Here is a 26,645-nt window from a genome sequence, read left to right on the forward strand (position 1 = left end):
ATGTTGTCATGTTTTTTGGCCAACTGAATGTGAATTGCGTTTTGCTCATTTTTTCCTATTGAGTTATCAGTTTAAAAGAGTTTTTTTTATATTATAGAAATTGATATATATGTAATAGTCTAGATTTTCTTGAATTATTTTACTATATTGTTTTTACATTATTTTTTTTATTTTTTATTTTTTTGCGGTACATGGGCCTCTCACTGCTGTGGCCTCTCCCGTTGCAGAGCACAGCCTCCGGACGCACAGGCTCAGCGGCCATGGCTCACGGGCCTAGCCGCTCCGCGGCATGTGGGATCTTCCCGGACCGGGGCACAAACCCGTGTCCCCTGCATCGGCAGGCGGACTCTCAACCACTGCGCCACCAGGGGAGCCCTAAAATTTTTTTAGTATAAAAAATTTCAAACACATAAAATATATTTTTAATTATGAAAAAATTGTAAACATATAGAAAGAATACCTAATGAAACCCTATCTATATCTATCACCTGGTTTAATGGTTGTTAACATTTTACCATAATTGCTTCCTTTTCTTGTTTCCTAAAATATTTTTCTAAGTAGAGGCATCATGGTGTTTCACCCATAAGTATTTTGGGATGTTGTTCTAAAGTGTAAGCACATTTTCTTTAATTATCACTGTACCATTACCATACTTGATAACATTAACATTACTTAATATCATCTAATACCTACTTCTTATTCAAATTCCTAAATTGTCCCCCAAACCGGTTAAATCACAAATAAATCAGTTAAAAATCAGTTAAGTCACTGATATAAAAAAAATTTTTTAATTAATTTCACAAGCACATTAGTGATCTTAGTTATATTATGTACCAAAGCTAATTGAAACAAATATTTATAAACATTTAACATCCCAATCCTAGATTTTTGAAGAGGATTTTTCCCACATTGTCTTCAGCCAAAATATTTAAATGGCTTTATTAACTACATGAAGTTTTCAGTGTATTTTCAATAAACAGATTTTTTATTTTTAAAAATTATAGTACTTTATAAGTGTGAAATCTAGTTTGGATTTTTTTTTTCCTTCCATGACTTTTCAAATATTTTTTCTTTTTTCCCTTTTTATTTCTCATTTTGAATAGGCAGTTCATTTACTTGCTTTAAAAAACAAAACATTCTTGCAATAGAAAGGTATATACTGAGAAGTCTTAGTTTCACCCCATCCTTGTTCAGCTTGTTCCCTTCACCTCATATAGGTAACCATTTTTATTTTTATTACTTTATTCAGATATTAGCAGATCTTACTATTTATTTTTATTTTTCCTTTTGTTACACAAAAGGTAAGGTACTATATACAATGTTCTGCATCTTTTTCCATTTAGTTACATAGTCTCAAGAACTCTGTCAGCACACAGCTTTTTAAATTTTTTTAACAGATGCACAGTATTTTTTTTCCTAATTACAAAAGTAATGTATGCTCATTGAAGAAAAAATTTAACCAATATAAGCATATTTAAGTATATTTAATGTTTATTGGTTTTTTAATATAAGCATATTTAATGTTTGTTTATTGGGTTTTTTGGCCACCCTGTGTGGCTTGTGGGATCTTAGTTCCCCAACCAGGGATCGAACCTGGGCTTTCAGCAGTGAAAGCGCAGAGTCCTAATCACTGGACCACAGGGAATTCCCAAGAATATTTAATGTTGAAAGTAAAAATTCTTCATAACCAAACCCGTAGAGAAAACCACAGGTATAGTTAGTAATGGAAGTATTTATTCCATTTTTTTCTATGCATTTTCTAAAACCTTTGTCGATCTAAAAGATATAATGTCTAATTGTTTGATTTTATTTTTCTTTAAATAGATTATTTATTTATTTTTGGCTGCGTTGGGTCTTCATTACTGCACACAGGCTTTCTCTTGTTGCGGCGAGCAGGGGCTACTCTTTGTTGCGGTGCTCGGGCTTCTCATTGTGGCGGCTTCTCGTTGCAGAGCACGGGCTCTAGGTGCACAGGCTTCAGTAGTTGTGGCATGCGAGCTCAGTAGTTGTGGCGCACGGGCTTAGTTGCTCCGCGGCATGTGGGATCTTCTCGGACCAGGGCTTAAGCCCGTGTCGCCTGCATTGGCAGGTGGATTCTTAACTACTGCACCACCAGGGAAGTCCCTAAATAGATTATTTTATCAAACAATATATACTTTTTTACAAATATTTATATTTGTAAATGCATTTTTTTAAGTAAAAAGAAATGTGTTTTTTGCCTTTCAATTCTTCCTTTTCTCCGTTTATAATGAGCTAGTTCAGCCAAGCTGTTATCAGTAAGTACTTCTGGAGGTAGAATTTTGGGGACTTGACTTTCTGCATTACAAATTTCTGTTTTCTTTATGTTGAGCATATATTTCTTTTTTAATGAGAAAAGAAAAACAAAATAAAAGCAATGAAGAGTTTTTCCCCCTATAATATCAGAAGCAACATTTCATAAGAGTTAAGATGAATGATTAGTTGCTTATGGCCCTTACAGTTTATTCATGTGCTATCTTTTAAAATGTTATTACATAGTAGACATACATCTTTTGAGCTGTTCATCGTATCAAAAATGGAGTACAGTTTACCTTTTATTGTTGAAATTATTTTTCTTAGTAGTCAGAAATGAGTAGTGATAACTTTAACAAGAAAATAAGTTAGACACATAACTTATAAAACTTTAAGAAATGCTTACATGAAGATATTGTCTCATAATATAGAATTAGAAGTTACATTTTTTATTCTATGTTCTATGAATATACCTTTGGACTTGATGTGTCTTAAAATAGAGCTATAATTGTTCTATATTTTCTTTCTGTATGGATATTTGCAAACATTTTCAAAGATGCATTAATTTTTAATATAACTTTTTAAAATTTAAAAATCACTGTTATTTTTCTAAGCTAAGTGAATTTTTACCACAGTTTGTTTATTTTACTTATGCAAATCCTCTGCTACTCCACGACTTAGGGCAGTCTTTCTTGGCATTTTTTCCCCAATAAAGAAAACGTAAAACTTCTTAGTTATACAGGCATACCTAGTCTTATTGCACTTCAGAGAGATTGTGTTTTTTACAGATTGAAGGTTTTTGGCAACCCTACATTGTCAGATGATAGCATTTTTTAGCAATAAAGCATTTTTAAGTTAAGGTATGTACATTATTTTATTAGACATATGCATCTGCACACTTAAATGGACTATAGAATATGCATTAGGAAACCAAAAACTTTCATGTGGCTCACTTTATTGTGATACTAGCTTTATTGCAGTGGTCTGGAACCACACCTGCGGTATCTCCAAGGTACACCTGTTTCTACAACAGCCAAGCAGTTGTTCCTCACCATCAGATTTTATCTCTCAGGCTGCCAACCATCATCCTATAGTGTTATTAGTCACGTCCTAGGAAAGCCAGTTCCTAGCAATAAGGACATAACGCTGGGGAAGAACAGAGCAAAAGGAAATTAGGGGTTGTGTTTTGTCTGATTCTTTAGTTGTGTTAAATGATGCAGCAAAAAGCTCCTTATTTTTAAAGCTGAAGTTTAGTTGATAGCGGTAATAGGAATTTTTAAAACTACACATTCTATTCTTAGGAAATGTTAACTCCGTTGCTTCTGTAATCAGTTTAACAACTTTTATTTTTATATTTGAAGAAATCTTATTTTTTAGGTCCTGTTGTAGAAAAAAGAGCTGTGCTTCTCTGCAACGGCAAGCTAAGACTCAGTACAGTCCAGCAGACTTTTGGCCTCTCTCTTATTGAAATGCTACATGGTAGGTAAAATTCAGAAATTGACTCTACCTGACACCCCCTCCCTCTATTATGTAACTTTCGCTGGTGAGGAAAATGAAGTGTACCAACCATTCAGTGATTCACTAGATAGTTAAAAAGTATTATTAATTGCCTATTGTATGCCCAGGCCTATTATAGGTGCCAAAATACATGGAAAATATGGGTTCTACCCTTAAGGAACTTACAACCTAGCTGGAAAACCTAAATGTACACATGAAAAAACCAAATAGAGTTATGAAGCAATATATAACAGCTGCAAGGAAATAACATAAAAACCTCATATATACTTGTTGCACTAAAACATAAAGATCACAGCATTGCAGAATATTTCTTTTGTGTGTGTGGGTGGGTGTTTTATATATACATTTTTTTTTTAATATTCTTTTCCACTATGGTTTATCACAGGACACTGAATATAGTTCTCTGTGCTATACAGTAGACCTTGTTGTTTTCTTTTTTCTTTTTGGCCATGCAGCTTGTAGGATCTCAGTTCCCCGACCAGGGACTGAACCCTGGCCATGGCAGTGAAAGCCCAGAATTCTAGCCACTAGGCCACCAGGGAACTCCCACAGAATCTTTCTTAAAGGAATTGTCATTTTAATATGCAGCAGACTTGTGGACATGAAGGGTACTCCTAGGTGGCAAGGGACTGAGTCATGCCTGTGTTCCATCCAATGGAGAGCATGGCAGTTTTCTTATGCCTGAGTCTTCAGGACACCCACTACACTGAACATAGAATTTTGTTTCATCTTTTCCCCCTTAACATTGTAGCATCAGCATTTTTCTATTTTGACACATGCATTTATGATACGACTTCATAACTGTTATTTTTACTGGGTTAATAGTCTATCCTGGGCGTACCATATATTTTTTTCCTTCCAGTTTTATTGAGATATAATTGACATACAGCACTGTATAAATTTAAAGTGTACAACATAATGATTTGACTTAAATGCATCATGAAATGATTATCACCGTAAGTTATTGAACATCCATCATCTCATATAGATAGAAAAAACTTTTTTTCCTTGTGATGAGGATTTACTCTTTTAATACCATATTTTACTTGGCCATGTTTTCTTTGACACTTAGGTGGTTTCCAATTTTTCATTATCATAAATAACCGTAATAAAAACCTCTCTGCATATTTTACATGTTTTTGGAAAGTGTAGATTTTTAGAAGTGAAATTACAGGGTCAACAGGTGAGACACAGTAGACTCGAAAGAACCAGAGAAAGTCCAGGTATGTATTATGCTAGTGGCCCTAGGTTACCCCAGAACAAACTATTTAGGATTATCTGGGCCATTCTAGTCTACCTCTAGTCAGCTCAGCCTCCTTGGGTGTCTAGAGGCTGGTACGGATCTCAAGAATATAGAAGTTTCCTCCAAAGAGTAGCTGTTCCCAACTTCACATAGTGTCTGGAGAAGCTGCTTAACAGCATGTATTGGTATACAAGTTAGGAACACCATACGCCCCTAACACCTGTGTGCACACATGCACACACAAGCTCAACTGCATAGCACTGAGTGATTAATGCCTAACCTGGGTGAAAATACATGTCCCTTAGCTATGCCTGTCATCAACATCCCCTTGCTGCCATGTAACCTGACCTTAAGTGTATACCGGGTCCCTCCATCTCCCCATTCTCTGTAATGTCTTGTGATGGTCAGGTTCATCAACTACTACATTCTTTTCCTCAGGAAAGTCATATTTGTCATATTTTTCTTTATAGAATAAGACAGGATATTCTAAATTGCCTATGTGTTTATTTTACTTTGCAGACTCCCACTGGATCCTTCTCTGTGCTGATAGCGAAGGCTTCATCCCCTTAACTTTCACAGCCACACAGGAAATAGTCATAAGAGATGGTAGGTCAAATGACTTTAGGGGCCCTGTCTCTTGAAGTCTTTTAGAGACATACTGCCCGAAGCGTAGATGCCACCGGCTGTTCTAACCATTTTGGCAGTATAGTCTGATACTTGTTTGTAGAATATTTGCTGCACAGCCTTTCAGATGAGGTTTTTACAAGCAAGATCTGTTTTCCGACGCTCCCCAGCTAGGATTTGTACTGTCGCTGGGAGGTGAAGAACTTGCCATGGCTAGCTCGGCCACCTCTCCCCGCAGGCTGACATTGCCTACTCTCAGCAGAGCCCAGTCTTTGGTAGATGGCTCAGAAAGTGGTTATTTATGTATTCATTACTGTGTGGTTTTGTCTAAGGGCAGAATTCCCGGTGCAAAGCGATTTTATGGTGCCATGTGGATTGTGTTTTATGGTTTCTCTGAGGTTTTTTTGTCCCTTACCCAAAACAGTGTTAAAGCCCTTAGAAGCACTTAAAAGGTACCTCAGCATTGTTATAAATCTTTTTCTTGGCTTAAAGTTGAGTGTGAGGAGTGCTGGAGAACATCTGCTGCAGCCTATCTTTTTACGCCAAACGAGCAGGAATCAGCAGAGCTCAAAGGAAGACAAAAAATCGATTGACTTCTGCTCCCAGGGCTACCTAGAACAGAAAGTAGTTCTCATGTTGGCTGGACCTCCCAGGATATAAACCTAACCCTCTCGCTTCCCTAGAAAATTCTGGCTGACATAGTTCCAGGTACTCCTAAAAACTGTCCCTGGGCAAATTTCAAATGAAATTTCAAGTGCTTTGACTCCCTCTGGACCCCACTTGAGTGTGTCCTGATGTTACTAGTATAATGCTAAACATAGGTGAGGCCTACAGCATGATTTGTGCTGTTGCCACTCATGATTTCCTCCCTGATAGGTTACCCACCCCCCATTGTTGGGATCATAAAAATGTCCTATTTTTTTCCCAGTAATCAACTCCCTTAAATTGTCACTTTAATTTTGATATTTTTCTTCCCCTCACCCCCCGGATTCAAGTCTTAGAGACCAGCATAGAATCTGCGAGAGAAAGTATTTCAAAAAGTTGGAGGTTTCACTGAATCTGAGATAGTTTATTATAATTATGGGCTAAAGCACCAGCTTAGCATAGTGGAAAGAGCCCTGATTCCAGCTTCAGATAGATTCACCTTTTCTCACTGCCTTCAGACAGTCATAAGCTTCAGTCACTGCAGCATAACGAACAGATCAGTGTGTAGCTGGTCAGAGCACATCTGCAGATAAATTGTTTCAGCCATAGGAGCTCAGATGCATAAGAGCTCAAGTGCATCTTTTTCACCCTTTCTTTTAAAATCATCTGGAAAGAAATATTTTGTACCCTCGAGGACTCCTGTTGGTCTGTTACAGTTTATGAAGGTGGAGCTGGGATAGGGAAGAAGCGAGGGCCCACTTTGTGATTGAAATGCATTAGAGGAGCTGCTGGGATAATGGAAGTGGAGCCCCTGGAATCAGTTGCCTGAGAGCATTGGCTGAGGACAGTCTGAGGCCTGCTTCCATTTTTAAAGAAAGTGTCCAGGTGGGGTGAAAGCACAGAACTGTGAAGCCTCAAGAGGGCGTCTGGGGTACCCCATAGTAAGATCAGTGTAGGTCCCGCACTCAAGGTGTATGTTATACTCACTTCGCTGGTCAGAATCCTGTGAATGAGTCTTCAATAAAATCACTAATGGTTGTTGTGGCTTTTGTGAATGTTTTGATGGTGTTTGCTTTGTGATTGTTGCTGGTATAAAGGAATGTTCTTGATTTTACATATGTGTATGTTGTCTTTGTATTTCTTCTGGTGGACAGTCGAGAACATAAATTTTTTCTTTCCGGCAAATCTGATTCCATGACAACTCTCAAACATAAGATGTTTCCTTGGCCTTTACTATTTATAATCATTGGAATCATAGAAGATAATCCAGTATTTGTTGGTTTTGGGAGAGAGGGAAACAGGGAGAGAAGAGCTAAATTCTTTAAATTATTGTTTAATGTTACATTGAGAATATTTTGCATAAAGACATTATTTATAAGTCCTATTTTGGGCCCACATTTTAAAAAATCTTGTACGGTAGTATTTGATAAATGCAATAGATGTAAGGTGTAGGAAGGCTTAATAATAAAGTGAACCACCTACCACCTAATTTAAGAACCAGAACGTTACTAGGAACCATTCAAACTCCCTGTGTATCCCTCCTGGATCCTTCTCCATAGAGGTGACTCCACCCGAGAGGTGACTGATCTCTAGATTGTTGTAAATTATCATTTCTTCATTTCTTTTCTTTTTATTCTTAATTTTATTTTATTTTATTTTGGCCCCGCCGTGCAGCTTGCGGGGTCTTAGTTCCCTGACCACGGATTGAACCCAGGCCACCTCAGTGAAAGCGCCAAGTCCTAACCATTAAACCACCAGGGAATTCCCTCTTTCCTTTTAAAAAGGAGTTTCACCATGATCACGTATACACGTTGGCCTAGATAATGTAATGTTTTTGAGCTTTATACAATGGTATTTTATTGTATGTACTCTTCTGCAACCTGCTTTTTTTTCACTCAGTATTGTTTCTAAGGTTCATACTTGTTATGTGTATGTTCTATTGCTTTCACTGTTTTAAGTTACCATAATTTATCCATTTTCTTGCTGTGCACATTTGGATTGTTCCCTGGTTCTATTTTTGCAATTATAAACAATATTGCTTTGAATATTCTTATTAAATGTCTCCTGATGCAGGTGTTTGAAAAGTCCCTCTAGGGCCTTTTATCTAGACGTGGAATTGCTGGAGCACAGGGTGTATGTAAATTCAAGTTATTTTCCAAGGTGATTATATCAGTCTTCATTCCCAACAGCTCCTATTGCTCTACGGCTCAAGGGTTCTTAATTTATGACCCTCCAATAGTTATAAATGGTTTCTCCTTTAACCTGATTTTTACTTCTGGACCAACAGTGAAATTGAGCATCTTTCATGTGTTTATTGGCCATTCCAGTTTTCTCTTTTGCAAAATGCCTGTTCTTGTCTTTTGCCCAAATTTCTATTGGGTTGTCTTTTTCTTGTCGAGTTGTAAGGATTCTCTTCTTTTTTTAAATTGAAGTATGGTTGATTTACAATATTATGTTACCAAGTTGTAGGGATTCTTTATATATTCTAGATGTTGTTTAGTATGTGGCTAATATCTTCACCCAGTTTGTGACTTGTCTTTTCTCTTCCTTGATGGTGTGTTTTATTGAACAAACATGCAATAGATGTTTTAACGAAGTCACTTTTTTTATTGAAGTAAACTTGATTTACAATGTAATGAAGTCACATTTATCTTTCCTTTTATGAAAGTTTTGTCTTTCACATTTATTTCTTTAATCAACATTCTGTTGGGTACTTGAGTGGGACCCTCTGTAGATCTCCCGAGTTTTCTCTTGAGGAGTAGCTCACTCCTCCACTATTCTGTCCTGCAAACTCTAGCCACTTTGGTCTCTTCCAGCCCGTCTTCTCAACTCAGGGAGCCCTCTGGACTCTAAATTGGTTCTCTTCACTGTCATCTGGAAATTCTCAAGGCAGTAAACTGGGGCAGTTGTAAATTTCACCTCATCTGTTTCCCTTCTCTTAGAGATTCCTCCTTTGTTGCCTGATGCCACTGCCTTGAAAACTCTTGTTTCATATATTCTGTCCAGTTCTTTTTGTTGTTGTTTGTTTGTTTTTTAACAAACCAGCCAAGATGTGAGATCTGGTCTCTACCGCTCCATCATGGCCAGAGGCAGAAGTTTTTCCACATTTTATTCATTTATTCTTAGGTACTTGATATTTTTTGTTGCTACTGTGAATGATATTTTTAAAAAATTATATAAGTGTTGCATATAAAGTGCAATTCTTTTTTGTTAATTTTATATCCAACTACCTTGCTATACTGTCTTATTAATTCTAATAATTTATCTGTAGATTCTTTGGGTCTTCTATGTAGGCAGTCATATCATTCACAAATAATGAAAATTTTGTGGATAGTGGGCATCCTTTCCTTATTCCTGATTTTAAAGGAACTGTTTCATCTTTAAAAGTGATGTTAGCCCTAGGTTTTTGGTAGATACCCTTTTTTTTTTTTTTTTTTTTTTTTTTTTGCGGTACGTGGGCCTCTCACTGTTGTGGCCTCTCCTGTTGCGGAGCACAGGCTCCGGACGCGCAGGCTCAGCGGCCATGGCTCACGGGCCCAGCCACTCCGCGGCATGGGGGATCTTCCCAGACCGGGGCATGAACCCGTGTCCCCTGCATCGGCAGGCAGACTCTCAACCACTGCGCCACCAGGGAAGCCGTACACTTTCTTATGTTTAAAAATTTCCTTTTCTTCTTGGTTTTTAAGTACTTTTTTCATAAATGGGTGTTAGATTTTTATCAAATGGTTCTTTCTGTATCTATTGAGAGTGTAATTTTTACCTCCCTTAATCTGTTAATGTGGTGAATATCACTTGATGGATTTTTCTAACATTAAACAAACTTTGCATTGTTGGAATACACCCAGTATGTTCATGATGTATTTATTTTTTAGACATTGTCAGACCCAGTTTGCTAATATTTTGTTTTGGATTCTTGCTTCTATGTTCATAAGTAAGATTAACTTGCAGATTTCCTTTCTGTTTGCTTTTGCTTGTCTAGTTTTGGTTTCGAGCTTATTCTGGCCTGGTATAATGAGTTGCTGAGTATGCCTTTTTCTGTTCCCTGGAAAAGTTTTCATAAGATAGGAATGATCCTTGATTGAATGTTTGATAGACTTTGGATCTGGTCTTTTCTTTGTGGGAATGTTTTAAAATACTTATTTTATTCCTTTAATATTTATGGGACCATTTAGGATTTCTGTATATTTACACCCAGACACATATACACTCAATTCTGTTACAATGTTTGTTTTGAAAACAAATTTGTTCCAACACAATTGTTATATTAGGGAACTATTAGAGCATAACTTGAATTTCCTGTTGCTTGTGTACCAGTTTTGTCCTTAAGAAACACTAGGTGAACACAGAAAACTGTACCCAGCTGAACTGAGTCCCATAGGGATACACATATATACACATCTCAAACACCTAACGATCAGCTACATCAGTTTGCTCTGTGTGTTATGAGCTACACCCATCCATATCTGGTGTTACAGCTTTCTGTTAAATTTCAAATAACTTCTACCATTTGATAATGGTAGAACCCACAAATTGCAACACTTTCCCTTGCTTTAATCCGTACTCGGTGTATATGGGGAATGGGGTGGTGCAGTGAATGGGAGAGAAAGGAAACTAAGAAGAGACCAAGTTTTGGGTTTTGGTGACTGGATAGATGCTGACGTAAATTCACCGAAAATGCAGGAGACAGAACATGGGTGGGGAGAAGGTGAGGAGTCCATTTTGGACATGTGATGTTTTAACTGCCTGGAGGACACTGAGATGGGCATCTGATCTTTGATTCTGGGGACCTGAAGGTCAGCAGAGAGCTCAAGGTTGGAAATAGAGTGGGGTAGAGGTGGTGGTAGTGAATGAAATTACTGGCCCTGGGAAGCCCAAGATGACCACAGAGCATCAAAGGAAGAAGCAATGGAAAAGTCAGAAAATGCATGGTCAGAGATGGTGGAGGAGAACCGGGAGGGAGGTAAGGGAGCCAAGGAGGACAGGGTTTTGAAGCAGCATGGACAGCATTATGGCTACCTGTGATTGAGGTTTCCTTGGTCAGTGTTACCCCGCCTAATCATCAGACCTGTCCCAACACATAGGTAACAGTGTACACATTTCTTTCATGAAATAAATGGAGGGACTTCCCTGGTGGTCCAGTGGTAAGACTCCGTGCTCCCAACGCAGGGGGCCCAGGTTCGATCCCTGGTCAGGGAACTAGATCCCACATGCTGCAACTAAGAGTTCACATGCCTCAACTAAAGATCCCACCTGAGGCCCGTGAGCCATGGCCGCTGAGCCTGCGCGTCCGGAGCCTGTGCTCCGCAACGGGAGAGGCCACAACAGTGAGAGGCCCGCGTACCACAAAAAAAAAAAAAAAAAAAAAAAAAAGAATCCGCCTGCCCTTGCAGGGGACACGGGTTCAAGCCCTGGTCCAGGAAGATCCCACATGCCGCAGAGCAACTAAGGCCGTGCACCACAACTACTGAGCCTGTGCTCTAGAGCCCATGAGCCCAACTACTGAGCCTGAATGCCTAGAGCCCGTGCTCCACAACAAGAGAAGCCACCGCAATGAGAAGCCCGCGCACCACAACCAGAGAAAGCTTCGCAGCAACGAAGACCCAACACAGCCAAAAATAAAGATTAAAAAAAAATTATTTTAAAAAATCACACGCAAAAAAATGAGGGAATGGCAGGTGAGGGTCAGGAGACAGGAGACAATGCTGTGGAGCGGGGTGGCGGGAGGAGAGTAAACCGATTATTTGAAGAGGAGGAGAAAGTGAAGGGAACAGGAAAGGCTGTTTTTGTTTGTTTGAGGATGAGGGCACCATGGACATTCACTTGTTCAGTTAGCAAACATTTATTCCTGTTGAACGTTCACTTCTGGGCACTGAGGATGTAGCGGTCAAAGTCCCTGCCCTCATGACATTTCTGTTTTAACAGGGGTGTCAAGCAATAAACAAGAAAGCCGTTGAGAACTATATAGTTGTATGTGGAGGTGGGTTCTACTGAGCACAAGCAAAGTGGGTGGAGCGTAGAGACGGGGTGGAGCAGGCGATTGTGGGGAAGCAGGAAAGGCCTCCCTGAGGAAGTGATACTTCAGGAGGGACCTGATCTTGTGAGACCTTGAGGGACTGTTGATGGGATGCAGGGGTGGGGCTGAGAGGGTCTTGAGCAAGTGGATGGCATGCTCTCCTGGATTTAAGTGGGGATGGAAAAGGTCGTGGAGAGGGAAGGGGCAAGGGGAGATGTCTGCCTTTGCCGGCCATAGGCCCAGGGCTGGCCGTGGTGGTAAGGAGAGGTCTTCTTCCTCTGAAACAGGGCTCTGAGGAGGGTGGGTGTCAGGAGAGGGACGTGGATATGGGGTGAGCTCAGTGGGCAAATGTGAGCCGAAGGTCGAAGAGTAGGATTAATGGAATTACAGTGGAATCGAAGCATAGAGTCAGAGGCAGGGATGCTGGCGTTTGGTTTCAGAGGAGGAGTGGTCCTGTGATACCGAAGTCCTGGGTCAGCCATACCTCCAAAAACTATTTTAAGTCCTGGATAGCTCCACAAGCTTTGGAATCAGGCCAACTTGGGTACAAGACCGTTTCTACCACCAACTGATCGTAGGCAAGTTGCTTAATCTCTTTAAGCCTGTTTCCTCATCTGAAAATGAGAATCATAGTACCTGCTTCATGGGGCTGCTATGAAGAAGAAATGGAATACCTTTTGGCCAGCCCATGATTACCTCCTGTCTCTGAGATCTAACCCCTAACGTCCAGAGGTGACCCCCTGCAGCTGTCTTTGTACAGTGAAGCTCTGATCCTTGAGACTGCACTCCCGGGAAATAGTATAGGTAACATAAAATGTGGCACGAGCTCTGATCCCACCTGCGTTGCCCAGGTTTCCAAAGCACAGCATAACATAACATGGTAGAAACTACCTGGCCTTTGGTCATAACAGGTACTGTCTCCACAGGGCAAGTGATTTTCCAGTGTTAAGAAACTGTTCTGTATGTGTGCATGTGTGTGAGTGTGCAGTGTGTGAGGTATGTGTGTGGTATGTGCACCTGTGCACGGCGGGGGGTGAGCAGAGCTTCCTGTCAGCCCCTTCCTGAACCAGTCAGGTGGACAAGGAAGAGAGACAGAGCCCAGCTCTTTCTCTGGGGCCCTGTGACCTCAAGGATCAGATGCCCATGTCAGTGTCACGGGGCCAGAAAGTTCAGGTATCAGACAGACTGGGTCACACTCTGTACTCTCTCTCTGAGGTCAGGTTCCTTCTTGTGCTATAGCATTTGTAGAGGAAGCTGAACACTTTAAGCTCTGAGGGGCACATCCTGCCTGACTGTGTCTGAGCTCTGGCCGTCTTAGACCTCGCACCTAATCTCACACCTAAGAGGCAGCCAGAGGTCTAAAGAGGAAGTGGAAGGGGGCCTAGCCCTGGGCAGTGGGCTCAGGAGGGGACTGAGCTGGGGGCTGGGAGAAATGTGGGGGGCAGGTCTGTACCTCCTGGTCTCCCTTGAGGTTTCTGAGCTTCTCTAGGAGTTGCTGGGGCATCAGGGTCCCCACAGGTTCCTCAACTCTTCCCCAGGCCCCAAACCCACATGAGCCACCTGGCCACTATCGAGTCTCAACTTTTCTTCTCTTCCAAAGGAAGGAAGGAACCCACCTCCCACATGGCATCTCTGGTCTGAGGAAATGCAGACTCTGGGACATATCGCTGATGGGCCATAGCCAGTTTCAGTGACATCAGGCACCCTCCCCGTCCCTCCTCGGGACCGGGCTTTCCCAGGAGGTGGGATGAGAAGGCTGGCCACAGGCAAATTTTACAGACTCAATAGAAGATAAACCCTTTAATTTGTTTCTGAAAAAATAAATCTCAGTGGATCTTTCTTTCCCAAAGACATGACCTCTAGAAAACGGTGGTTCCTGTGCTTTTATAAGATAAACTTTCAGGGGACTTCCCTGGCCGCCCAGTGGTTAAGACTCCGCACTTCCACTGCAGGGGGCATGGGTTCCATCCCTGGTCGGGAAACTAAGATCCCGCATGTGGTGAGGCACAGCCAGAAAAAAAAAAGATAAACTTTCAGAAAAATATTTCCTCAAAAATAACTTTTGTTTATAAAAATGATGGGTCTTCAGTGGCTCAACATCAGTCAATGTCCACTTCTAGAAACAGTGTCATCAACTTAGCTGTACAAAGGAAAGGAAACACCTCATGTCCTGCTCAGTCTATCCCCACCACTGGCCCCATTCGCTCCCTCTGGGGTCTGTTGGCCTCGCTGCATCTGTCTCTCTCCTAATTGGACATCCCAGCATCCATCTGTCCCCACTCTGCCCACTCACGTGCTGTCAGCCTCTCTCAGACATCCAGTGGAACATCAGGGGAAACGAGTTCTGTGTGTCTGTCCTGTCATGTAGCTTTACCATCCAAGCAGGTTGGTGGGCCTGGTGCTCCCAAAGGAAGTCTGCAGACCAAGCTGGTAGGGGCTTCCTTTTTCCAGGAATAGTTGCTACTGGTATGCTTTCCAGGTCACAGGTTGCCTGGAGCTGGGTAGTCAGGGGCACAGGCCTATCTGAGATGTCCTGCAGTCAACAGGCAAGACGTGACAGGCGGGGGTCCTGGAGCCCAGGCCACTCCCTTCAGGAGAGTCACCAAAGATGCCATATCCCAGGGGAAAAGATGGGTCGTGTGTAAACTGTGAAGCAGGGGTGCCGAAGGGCTGAGAAGGGGGACTTGGAGCCCAGAAGACGCTGCTCCGGCCGTTCCAGCTCACAGGAGTCTCAAATTCAAGCGAGGCTGTAGCTGGTCCTCCTGTTGGAAAGGGAAGAAGCCAAAGGGAAGGATGAGGTGGGTGGGGTCCCGTGGAAGTGTCAGTGGCTGCTCCTTGTCTCTCTAGCAGCTCCTCCCCTTCTCAACCCTGTGAATGAAGCTAAAACCCTGTTCTTCCGAGTCCCACCAAGCAGTTCCCCATCCACCTGTTATTCCCCGAGTGTAGCGCATGATCTCAGTAGGATGGGCTGGAGTCCCAGGCCATCCACAGCAAGCAGTGAGAGACCCATGACAAAGCCACTTCCTGCCTATCGTGCGTGGTCCTCTGTATCTACATGGACTCGTGTTTGTAAACGCGTGAGCGTCGGCAAAAACGTGGACAAGGCTCGTGAACGTCTGCTGGACCAGACATGTTGATACTGCAGCGCCTGCTTGGCCTCAGGCTCTGCGCTGAGCTCTTGGGACGCAAAAGTGAAGAGAACAGACCCAGCTTTCAAGGTCTCCACAGTCTACTGCGAAAGCCAGACAGTGAGCAGATCACCCTTGGGCAGTGGGATCGGCGGTTCGCAGGGGGAAGAACAAGGTCAGAGAGAGCTGCTCGGTGCAGCCTGTGCGGGGGAGAGTGGAAGATGGCTCCCAGGTTTCGGCTCCCAAGCTGGAGGGTGGTGCCATTCACCGGGACCGGGGCACAGCAGGAGCAGCAATTGGGGAAGAAGATAAATTCGGTTTGGGACCCATTAAGACTGACTGCCATGCTTGTGGGACATCAGGTGGAGGTGACCAAATGAGAGCCGTGCACATCTGCATGCCTCCCGGGTGTTGGCAGCCCTCCTGTGTATACCCGTGTGCGAGAGGTGCCTACCTCCCAAGGGAGCGGGAGCTGTTCCGACTTGGCACCTTTGGAGTGGGGCCGACCATGAGGATGCACAGACCGATGAGGATCATGCAGGTGGGCATGGCACCGATGAGGACTTTGAGGGTCACCACTACCTGTTCCGCCTGCTTGCAGGCTCCTGACTCATACCCCGCAAAGCTGGGGAAACACCATCCCATGCATCCAGCTCAGAGCCTGGCTTCCTGACGGAGGGGTCCCAAATGCCCAACCACCACGCTATCCTGAAACTTGGATAGTTTCCTGGCCACATCAGCCTAACTATGGGGGACAGAGTGTGAGGGAACGAACAGACCAGGGAGGAGTTCAGAGAAAGCTGAGGATGTGGGAAGCAGAGGCTTCAGAAGGGGTACAGCCACCAAGAAGGGCCCCTCCCAGTCATGTGCACAGAGAAAGTAGGGTGGAGGTTCCCACACACCCTCCGGACCCACGGGTGACCCCTAGCTGGCTAAGGTGGGGGACTCTGCCCTCTGCTTCCCACGCCGCTAGTCTTTTGTGCCTCTGGTACAGCCCAGCTCTGTGACTCACTCCAGGCTGAGAGTGGAGATGCCCAGGGCGCCTGCACCTGAAAGCTTGGTGAAGAAGACATAGGATGAGTAGAAGATGGTCTCCAGCCCTGGGCCGTGCTGGTGCTGCAGCTGGAATTCATCCACCACATCTGGAAGCATGGACCTGGGGGAGGGGGCTGCAGAATTATCCCTTTTATCCCCTCGACAGCCACCAGCCTGGGAGCTCTCTGGGGACAGAGAGTGAGTCAGATTCACCCCTGGGTCCCCGCTGCCCAGGACCGACCCACAGAGTCAGGCAATATTTCCCCAACACACAGCTGTCCACCGTTCCTGCCGCCTGGTGCTCTTTCTGGAGGGCTCCACAGATGGCGCTAGCAGCCTCCATCTCCTGCAAGGGGGAGAGCCCCTCCCCAGCGCAGCCTGTGCACAAGGCCTGGGATAGCAGGTTGACGTGAAGGAGGGATACCCAGTAGGAAGGACGTGAGGCTCCCACTCCCATTTCCCTTCACCCAGCCTACCAGGGTAGCAGCAAGGACACGGCAATGCTCACGCCAGATACAAAGGCCACGACGTATGCCACGGGTGCTGTGGGCATAGCAGCCAGCAGGATTGCAAATGGCACCATCCCCTAGGGAGACAGACACACTAGCTGCTCCCTCCACCTGCAGCCCCGGCTCAACTGCTCTTTGATTCACACACTCACCGCTCTACTGATGACCCCCTGCGCCTGGTCCCCTGCTAGGCACTGAGCACGCAGTGAATATAGACGCAGCCCTGCCGGCCCCCAGGAGGCTTAGGCTCCAAGGTCACCGCCTCCCGCCCCCCCAAATCCCTCCAGGCCTTGCTTCCTGCCTCACTCACAAAGATCCCGAAGGCCGACATCCTCTTCCCAAATCGCTGCAGAACCCACTCCCACATCGGGGTGCTCAGCACTGCCGAGACCTGTGAGCGGACAGAATCATCACAGCCCAGGACACGCCGCCTGCGCCTCTGCCAGGCCCTCAAAGCCCTGACTTTTAGGAGGGACGCTCGATGTTGACCTTGCCACCTGTTTGGAAACAGTGGCTGTGAACTTTATGACCCTGGCCCCAATTCCACCCTCTGCTGAAATGCAGGTGACCAAGACCACAGCAGAGTCCAGAACCCTGACCATCGGAAGTCCGGTCACATGTGTCACGTCAAGGGTCACACATCCCCAACTCAGGCCCCCGAGCGCCCTTGCCTCTACCGCCCCAGGTCCCCTCACCAGGATGGTTAGCACCAGGCTCTGCACATGGTCATGTAGCCGGGAGGCGTGTGCACAGAACAGGACCAGGTAGCTCTGCTCCACCTGAAGAGGTCGACAGGAAGTGGGCGTGTATGGGAAATGGCAGAAACGTGGAAGTCAAGGGCAAGGCCAAGGTCTCAAGTCTGGCCTCCCCTTTGGGACCTCAAGCGTCCGGTTCCTACCGCCATCACGCAGTCCCCTCCCCAATGAAGGACGCTTATCGCTGACACGGGTACAAACGCCATTCCTTGTCCCGCCCCCCAGCAGGGCTGAGAACCACCCCAGACAGCATCAGCTTCCTGGTGTCTGGGCCCTGACCCTCCCCAGCCCCACAGGCTCTAGGCAGGTTCCTCTCCTCCCAGCACCAGCCTCGCCCGGCGCTTGCCAGCCACTGGTTTCTCCCTGGTGCGGTGGGGACAAGAGACACCTGAACCTACGCAGGGTCAGTACGGCCAGAGCCAAGCCAGTGCGGATCAGCCTGGCCAGAGGTACCTGAACGGCTGCCGAGATGAACAGGAAGGAGATGACCAGCTTCAGGTAGGGCGGGTGCCGCACTGTGAGCCGCAGCCCAGCCAGGAAGCTCAGGCCCTGGCCGGCGGCTCGGGCAGAAGCACCTGCAACACAGGAAGGGGACATCTTGGCTTGGTGGAGCTCAAAACCAAAACCCACGCCCAAGAGGAGCCCTGCCGCAGCTTCTGCTTCCCACACTCTGCCTGCACCCCGCACCTACCTGGTCGCTCCTTCACCCCCAGGCAGAGCAAACTACTGCACACGGGGTAAGTCACAGCAACCACAGTGGCTGCAATGGAGTAGAGACGAGTCTGTGGGACAGGACAGAACTTCAGTGGGGGTGATGTCTCCAACCCACGGAGGTGGGGATACCCAGGGGCCGGGCAGGAGTACCTCCCAATGGGAGCACAGGGACCCTCAGCCCAAGCCCAAGGATGCTGGGTGCCCCTCCTCCCAACCAGCCCAGCAGGAGAGGGAGATCTAAGGGCCCAGAGTGGTCCTTCTGCTGACCCTCTGCCTCCTGCTAGCATCCATGCCACCATGGGTCTAAGCCCCCTTCGCCTCTCTCTCTCTTTTTTTTAAGCAAACGTTCATTGGGGCTGATTTCTGCGTGCTAGACCCTGCGGTTACGGTGATGAATAAGTGATCCTGTGCATCCACGATAAGGGGCTTGGAGTGGGTGGGGAGACAGATCCATGAGCAGACAGTGTGACGCATGATGACGCAGATAAACGTCAAAACCAGAACGGTGCTACCTAGCATTCAGAGGAAGACACATATGTAATAAAATACATTTAAGGCATGCATGGGAGTACCAGTCACCCAATTCAGGATAGGGGTTGCCTTTGGTGGGGGAAGAAAGAGGGAGATGGGCAGGGCTTCACCAGTGTGGATCCAGCACAGTTGCACAGGGTCCCACATTCAGAAGGCACTGCACTTGGGAGTTAATGCTCTGCTGTCTTGAAATTCGTGATGATTTTATCTATGAATTTGTGTTTTGTAAGTGAAGTCGATGGAACAACAGAGCTGGAACTACCAAGAGGCACCTGAATGCTACTCGCCTTGGCTCACACGAGGCTTCGCCTCCCGGGGTGGGGATGGTTCTCAGTCTCCTGCTCCCTACTTCTTGGCATCCCAGGCCCCGCCCGGCCTCCTGCTCTCCAACCCAAGGCCACTGCCACCCTCTGTTCCACCCTCACCCAGACAGTGACCCAGTAGCTTTGGGGAGGGCACTTGTAGAGGCCTCAGTGGGGCCTAGGCGTGGAAGTGGGGAGGGTGAATCTGCAGGTCGCAATCCCTCTGATCCCAGGCTCATAGCACCACGATGGGGTTTGAGGGCAACTGGGCAGAGTCTCTCCCCGACCCTGATTCAGGCAATCCCTAGATTGGGGCAGTAGGCCATGGGAAGGGGAAACTGACTTCCCCGCTCTCTCTGGGGCTCTACAGCTTCACTTTGCACTGTACTCAGGCAAATTCTGTAGCTGGGCTACAGATGGGTCTGGGGATGGATGGGCACACAAGGACTTCATTGTAATGTTTTCTTACGGGTGGTGAACCATGGGTGTTGGTGGTATTATTCTCATACCATTAATTCCCAAATGTTGGTGGAGGTGAGTGATGTCATTTGCTTAAGGAGAAAGGGCGGGGGGGCGGATAGAAGATGAACTTGATGGATAAATAGATGCACGTCCCCTAATTGCTGAAAAGGGACCTGCTTTGAGGAGACAGGAAGGGGTACTAACCCTTTCACACTGGGGGTGGGGTTGGCTTTGGCAGTCACCCATTCAGGGATGGGTAGGACTGGTCATAGGTCGGTTTTGCCCAGAGCTCTGCCAGGACACCAAACCGTTCTGCTGTCTCTCTGCCCTGTCCCTGCCTGTGGCCCTTCCCCACCCCTGTCCCTTCTCTGGGGTCTGTCTCCTCCCCTCCAGATGGCCTGCTGATCTGTTGTTTGACTCCATGTTTAGAAGGCACCCAGCAGAAGCAGATTTAGCAGGGAGGACGGAGGGCATGGGCTCAGCTACAGGAGCAGGGAAGGAATGAGAGGGCATGGTGAGCAGAGCTGAGCCCCCAAACAACCATGAAGAGACCTGGGGGAGAAACAGCCCTGGAAGAAAGAAGTGACCCCAAAGCGGGGGTCCCAGTGGCTCTGGGTAGCCTGGGCACTCACCGCGTTGGGGGAGACAGCCACTTGTCCTGGGAGCGCAGTCTCCTTGCACCTGTGGGACCCGTGGGCACCAGACACGATGAGTCCATGGACAGTGGCTCCCATCAGCGTCCCTGCCATCTCCAAGGTCATCCCTGGGACACAGCGTGGAGCAAGGTGACAGCTCGTGGGGCCAGGGGCAGAGCCATCCCACCCCACGCACCCCACGCCTGCCCGCACTCACGGTACACAGTGGCCGAGTCCCGCTCCCTGGGGCTGGGGGTCAAGAGCATGGTCAGTGCCGTGTAGGGCACCTGGAAGAACTGGGGCACCGGGCAGAGATTAGGATGGCGCCTGCCACCAGACTGCCAACCCAGGCCAGCAGCTTCCCGAGGGCAGGCCTGCGCCAGGCTGGCACATCCCCACTGATTCCCTCAACCCGGAGTTAGGGGCTGAGGGACAGGAGGGGCACCCAGCCTAGAGCCCACGAGAAAAGCTAATGGTCGGTGGCCACCTGGTAAGCAGGTGGGCAGCAGGGACCTGGACCCCTACCCCCAGCACACACACACTTCAGAGGGGCCTCCAGCCAGCACTGGGGTTCCAGGAGTCCAGGCCGAGGAAGAGGGCCACCTGCTTACCGTTGCCAGGGCCTGGAACAGGGAGTAGAGGGCTGTGTACCAGAGGCCACGCAGGCTGGTGAAGGGGGGCAGGAACCATAGGAAGAAGGAGGCCAAGGCAATGAACGGCGTGCAGCCCAGCACCCTGTGGAAGCACAGCCCAGGTGGAGCGCCCCGTGGCACCAGGACAGAGGACGCAAAGGCTGGGCCTGGAGCAACCTCACCCCTCTGGGTTCAAGCTCTCGGCCCCTGGAGAAGCCCTGGGCTGGGGCTTTCAGGGTGGGAGCCATGGAGGGCGCAAGGTGGCCGAGGGCGAGGAGGTAGCCAGGAGTAGAGGCTGGGGCACTTAGTGGCTGGGTTGTGCCATTCCCTGTTCCGGGGGCCCGGGGGCACAGGCAAGTCACATCTCTGTGAGACCTTCCAATACACCCAGCTCAGCCTGGCCGCATTCCTAGACCCCCAGGGCCAGGGCAGCGACTCTTGGAGGGTTTGTCCAGCTCTGTGCCACCAGGTGAGGGAGAGGTCTATGAACACCTGCATGACTCAGTCAGACCCAATCCATTCCTGTCACCTACTGTCCAGACTTGTCTTCTAACCATCCACTAAGAAGCAGATGTGACAAACACAGTGACCTCAAGCCAGGGGTGGGTGCCAGGATCCTGAGGACCATGGGGCTGCTCACCAGGGCATGAGTCGTCCAGACCCTGTCCTTCTGCTTCTGTTGATGAAGAACCCAGCCAAAGGGTCGGCAGCTGCCCCAGACACCTTCCCTCCAAACAGGACAAGTGACACCTGGGCAGCAGGGATCTGAAAGGGACAGGGGAGGGGATAGGCAAGGCCTGGCAGAGTCAGAGAGGGTATCTAGGCCTGCCCGCCCATCAGAAGGAAGATCTGGGAAACTGGCAGGGGCCAGAGCCACGGTGCAAAGGTTTTTTGGTCTCTTCCCCAGGACAGGAATCCAGAGAGCTCCGAGGGCATATGTGCACCAGTAGAGAAGCGGGAGGGAGTGATAGCTGTTCCCTAGCACATTCCTGTTATACTTATGCCTGGTCACTTTCAGAGAAGACTTGAGAGATCTTCCCCTGAAGGGCTCAGTGCAAGAAGGGTGCACTGAAGCTGACAGTCAAAGGCAGACCTTGTGTTTCACAATGAAAACGTTTTATTGATTTTTCTGATTACACAAAAGATACACTCATTATAAACACATTCAAACAGTACAGAAGAATACTGATCAAAGCTCATCTGAAATCCCACCATCCTGAGACAACTGCCAGGAACATTTTGATCATCCTGTCCTGCGTTTCCTTATGTGCATTTGCAATTTATAATTTTACACAAATGGGACCGTATCAGCGTCATTTTTAAAAATCACAGAAAGATAAATAAATAAATGATGGATACCTTATTAAAAAGTTCTTTTTTGTTTACCCTCTATCCTCCACCATTCCCTCCTATAGCCAACATTAACACTCTGGCGGATATCCTTCCGGAATTTACTTTCCCCATGCTCATCCTTTAATCATGTACAGATGTATATACATCCATATACCCATGCACCCACATAGATGGGGCATGTTTTTGTTTTGCTAAAATAGGATCATTTTATATACCTTTCTCTAAAACTAACTTTTCCCACTTGACAGTGCATCATGGAAATTCTTCTGAGTCAACTGGTATAGATCTAACTCATTCTTTTGAGTGACTACACAGTAGTCCATTATGTGGATATAGCCCAACTTATTTTCCAACTACTTCTATATTTGGGGGCATTCATGTTGTTTCCCACTTTTCCACTACAAACAGCCTGCAGTAAACATCCTTGAGGAGGTTGCCCTCAATAGCATTTGGTTTTTTCTCAGGCTTGGGTCAGAAGTACCATCTACCAAGGATGATGGGGGTGGAAGTAAAGGTGGGGTGAAAGGACCAGACACCAAGGAAGATGGAAGCAGGGGGCCCCCGAGGCTGCTGCCCACACTCACCTGGGCCACATCGAGCAGGAAAAGTTGCAGGTAAAAGGCTATGGCGCTGGAGGCCACCTGGTTGGGGACCCCTCCAATGCCGTAGCACACCTTCGTACAGAATGAGAGGCGACCAGCTCCGCTGTCCTGGGGGAGACACAGGAGCTAAGCCCCCACAGACACACAACAGCTCCCTCCAGCCCCCTGACTTCCAAAAGCATCCTGAGGTCCCTATGTCTTGAAGGCTTTTCCAGCAACCTCTCAGTCCTAATTTGTCCCAAATCATCTTAAAAGGAAGTGAGACAGAAAAAGGAAAAAAAAAAAGTCCTAAACCATGACCTCTAAGCATTTCCAGGGAGAAGTTCTTCCTTATATTTCCCCACAGTGCTTCCTGCTGCAGTCTGTTTTATTCTCCAAGTCAGCAAGCCAGAGTGAACTGGGGGTCAGGAGGCCCCTAAATTTGCCACCAGCTTCCTGTGTGGACTTTGAATAAATCACTTTATCTCTCTAAGCCTCATCTGTCAAATGGATATTCCTGCCAACTTCAAGGGATTTTTTTTTTTTTACATCTTTATTGGAGTATAATTGCTTTACAATGGTGTGTTAGTTTCTGCTTTATAACAAAGTGAATCAGTTATACATATACATATGTTCCCACATCTCTTCCCTCTTGCATCTCCTTCCCTCCCACCCTCCCTATCCCACCCCTCTAGGTGGTCACAAAGCACTGAGCTGATCTCCCTGTGCTATGCGGCTGCTTCCCACTAGCTATCAATTTTACATTTGGTAGTGTATATATGTCCATGCCACTCTCTCACTTTGTCACAGCTTACCCTTCCCCCTCCCCATATCCTCCAGTCCATTCTCTAGTAGGTCTGTGTCTTTATTCCTGTCTTACCCCTAGGTTCTTCATGACATTTTTTTTTCTTAGATTCCATATGTATGTGTTAGCATACGGCATTTGTCTTTCTCTTTCTGACTTACTTCGCTCTGTATGACAGACTCTAGGTCCATCCACCTCACTACAAATAACTCAATTTTGTTTCTTTTTATGGCTGAGTAATATTCCATTGTATATATGTGCCGGATGTTTTGATGAGCAAATGAGGTAATGGCTCCAGGAGCTGATTGTTAAATATTCAGGACTTTTGCAAGCCAGTGGTTACTGGCAGCCTGAAATCGGCCATGGTGAGAGTATTTACACCACAGAAATCAGTAAACAGCAAAAATCAGAGTTTTGTTTTTCTGGAGAGACTGTTTACCAACCCACCACTAAAATGAAGTAATGCTTATGACCCCAAATATATGTGTGTGTATGTATATATCCATATATATATATATCCCTAAGCTACCCAGTGAACTCCAGACTCAAATTAAACTGTCTACTCACAGCCCCACATGGTTGCCAAACAGGCATTTCAGCTTAGCATGGTCAAAACACAGCTCCTGATTTCCATCCCATTGTCTTAACCTCTTAACCCTGTCGTCCCCATTGCATTAAATAGCCCCAATGTCCACTCAGCAGCTCAGACCACAAACCTAGGAGTCATCCTTGATTACTCTTTCCCAATTCCCCTGTCTAATCTATCAGTGAGAGCCTCCTAAGTGGCTTCTCTGCTTCTACTCTCGTTCCCTACTATCCACTCTCCGTCCAGCAGCCCAACTGATCTTTTCATAACATAAATCAGATTGTGCCTCATCTCTGCTTAAAACCCTCTAACAGCTTGCCATTACAGTTTGAATAAAACTCCAAGTCCTTCCCATATTGCCTACAGGCGCCCACCCAATCAGCTCCCACTCCCTTTCCCACCTCACTTCAGATAGCTCTACCATGGTAGCCTCCTCCTTCTTGTTACTCAAAATGACCTTTTCTGTTGCTGCCTCAGGGCCTTTGCACTTCCTGTCCCTTCTGTCTGGAAGGCTCTTCCTTCCGGTCTTTGCAAGAGCTGACTCCTTGCCATTCAGGCTGAAGCCTAAATGTCATCTCTTTAGAGAGGGCTTCCCTGACCACCCAAATCTCTCTCTCAATTGTACTAACTACAGGATATATTCTTATTCATTTCCTGCCTCTCCCCACCAGCATATAAACTCTCTGAGAGCATGAACTATATAACTTTGATTCACCACCATGTCCCCAGTATCTAGAACAATGCTGGGCATATAGACAATATATATATATTTGTTAAAAGAATAAATGCCATGAAGACACTGTGGAAAGTGCTATTTCTTCCATAGACACTGGGAATCCTTCTTTTTCATCTTTTGCCCGGAGATGGGAGGGGGAGTGGAGAGGACCATGGCTTCACCCATTTTTGTATCTTGCCAGACACCCCAAATGAAAGGAAGGTCTTCCCAGATAAGGGTTTATCAAGTCCTCTGCACTCTTCCTACCCACACATGAGGCAGGATGTGGTCTCCTTTTCTGATATTTTTGTGAACGCTATTTCAACTTCCAGAAAGCTTAACAACAGGCAGAATCCAACATGATAACTGTCCCCCCACCCTGCCCCCTCCATAATGGGACTCTGCTTTCCCACTAAACATACCTATCAAGTTTCTGATACATAGAAGGCACTTGAAACAGACATTCCAGCTGAAACTAGGTATATGATACAATCTTGGAATCTTGAGGAAGGCAGTTTTACCTACTTAAAACATAAACCCTTCACAGTCAACTGAGATCAAGTTTCAGAGTTAGACAAATTCGACAAATTTGAATGCAAATTCTGCCTGCCATTTCTAGCTGTGTGACCCAGGACAAGGTACTCAGTGTGCCGAGCTTCATTTCCTCACATTTAAAATGGGGATAATACACCTCATAGGGTTGTTATGAGAATTAAATGCTAGCATTTCATGGACCATGTTTCCCCTCTAGCTATTCCTCTCACCCTGAGTTTCTAAATTTCCCTGGGAAGTGAGAGTCCCCAGAGGGCCTCTTAATCTTGCTTGCTTTCTTGGAGGCCACAATCTTTTGCTCCGAGGTGCTGGAGAGGAAGCACTGAGTCAGCATAGGGAATTGAAGCCACAGACAGAATGAACGCGTTGAGCACAGGGCGGGCAGTGGATTTTTGCACTCATCAGGAAAGTTCAGACGTCCTAACTCCTCTCCAACACAGCCACCCTGAATGACATGCGCCCCAGCCCCATCCAGGGGGTGGGGGGAGGGGGAATGCGAGGGGCTGAGGGCGCCCCTAGGTTCCCGCCTGCCCGCTACCCTCACTTGGGAGCCTGGTTGCCAGGAAGGACATCTCTAGAGGCAGTCTCCTCAAGGAGAGCCCGGCGCCTGGAGGAAGCCAGGTTTGAGAGGGTCGCTGTGGCTGCCCGCAGCACCTGCCCGGAGACTGGGGAAGGGAGGCAGCCTCCTCACGCCACTCAGCGTCCTGCCTGCCCAGGGTGCAGGGGGCCTGGGGAAGACCTGGAGTGCGGTGGACAAGAGCCCTAGACTGGCCCTGGCCCTGCCTGACTAGGTGAAGGAATCAGCAGCTTACTTCGCTTGTCTAGGACTCGGTTTCCCATCCTGTTCTCTTTGGGGCTCCCGATCACCCTCAAGCGTCTCGGCTCTCAACTGTCAAACTCCACCAGGGGCAGTTCAACAACCTGGAGGCTTGACGAGGCTGGCTGAAGGCCTACGCCCAGACGCCCGGAAGGTCCCCGGGGCCCCTCCGACCCAGCGCCCGCTCTGCGCCCAGCTCAGCCCCCGCTCCCCTCGCTT

At 46.7% G+C, this 26,645-nt stretch overlaps 2 protein-coding genes across 10 annotated transcripts in view; one reads left to right on the forward strand and one right to left on the reverse strand.

Moving 5' to 3' along the window:
• The window catches only part of WDCP (WD repeat and coiled coil containing), a 17,692-nt gene extending 10,277 nt beyond the window's left edge, over nt 1–7,415 (forward strand). Inside the window, exons 3-4 of one of the 2 annotated variants that reach the window (XR_002644602.2) lie at nt 3,649–3,750; nt 5,552–5,665. Coding sequence is in view for 1 of the 2 variants with exons in the window: in XM_022574338.2 (XP_022430046.2) it covers nt 3,633–3,750; nt 5,552–5,673 (240 nt within the window). In the remaining variant the exon portion in view is untranslated. Of the gene's footprint in view, nt 1–3,632; nt 3,751–5,551 lie in introns of both variants that reach the window. The other variant, XM_022574338.2, reaches the window with a different exon arrangement.
• MFSD2B (MFSD2 lysolipid transporter B, sphingolipid) overlaps nt 766–26,645 on the reverse strand; it is a 26,287-nt gene continuing 407 nt past the window's right edge. Inside the window, exons 1-13 of one of the 8 annotated variants that reach the window (XR_016395310.1) lie at nt 22,955–26,643; nt 21,658–21,782; nt 20,997–21,120; nt 20,603–20,681; nt 20,383–20,431; nt 18,433–18,523; nt 18,195–18,316; nt 17,682–17,765; nt 17,297–17,377; nt 16,954–17,063; nt 16,492–16,598; nt 14,608–15,076; nt 766–6,268 (exon numbers count right to left, since the gene is read on the reverse strand). Coding sequence is in view for 7 of the 8 variants with exons in the window: in XM_022574343.2 (XP_022430051.1) it covers nt 15,052–15,076; nt 15,897–16,067; nt 16,455–16,598; nt 16,954–17,063; nt 17,297–17,377; nt 17,682–17,765; nt 18,195–18,316; nt 18,433–18,523; nt 20,383–20,431; nt 20,603–20,681; nt 20,997–21,120; nt 21,658–21,782; nt 22,955–23,282 (1,533 nt within the window). In the remaining variant the exon portion in view is untranslated. The other 7 variants (XM_022574345.2, XM_022574343.2, XM_089922471.1 and 4 more) reach the window with 7 other exon arrangements.

This window comes from Delphinapterus leucas, chromosome 13 (assembly GCF_059928025.1).
Source record: "Delphinapterus leucas isolate spDelLeu-1000000601 "Yukka" chromosome 13, BTC_Dleu_Yukka2, whole genome shotgun sequence".
Classification (NCBI taxonomy): Eukaryota; Metazoa; Chordata; class Mammalia; order Artiodactyla; family Monodontidae; genus Delphinapterus; species Delphinapterus leucas.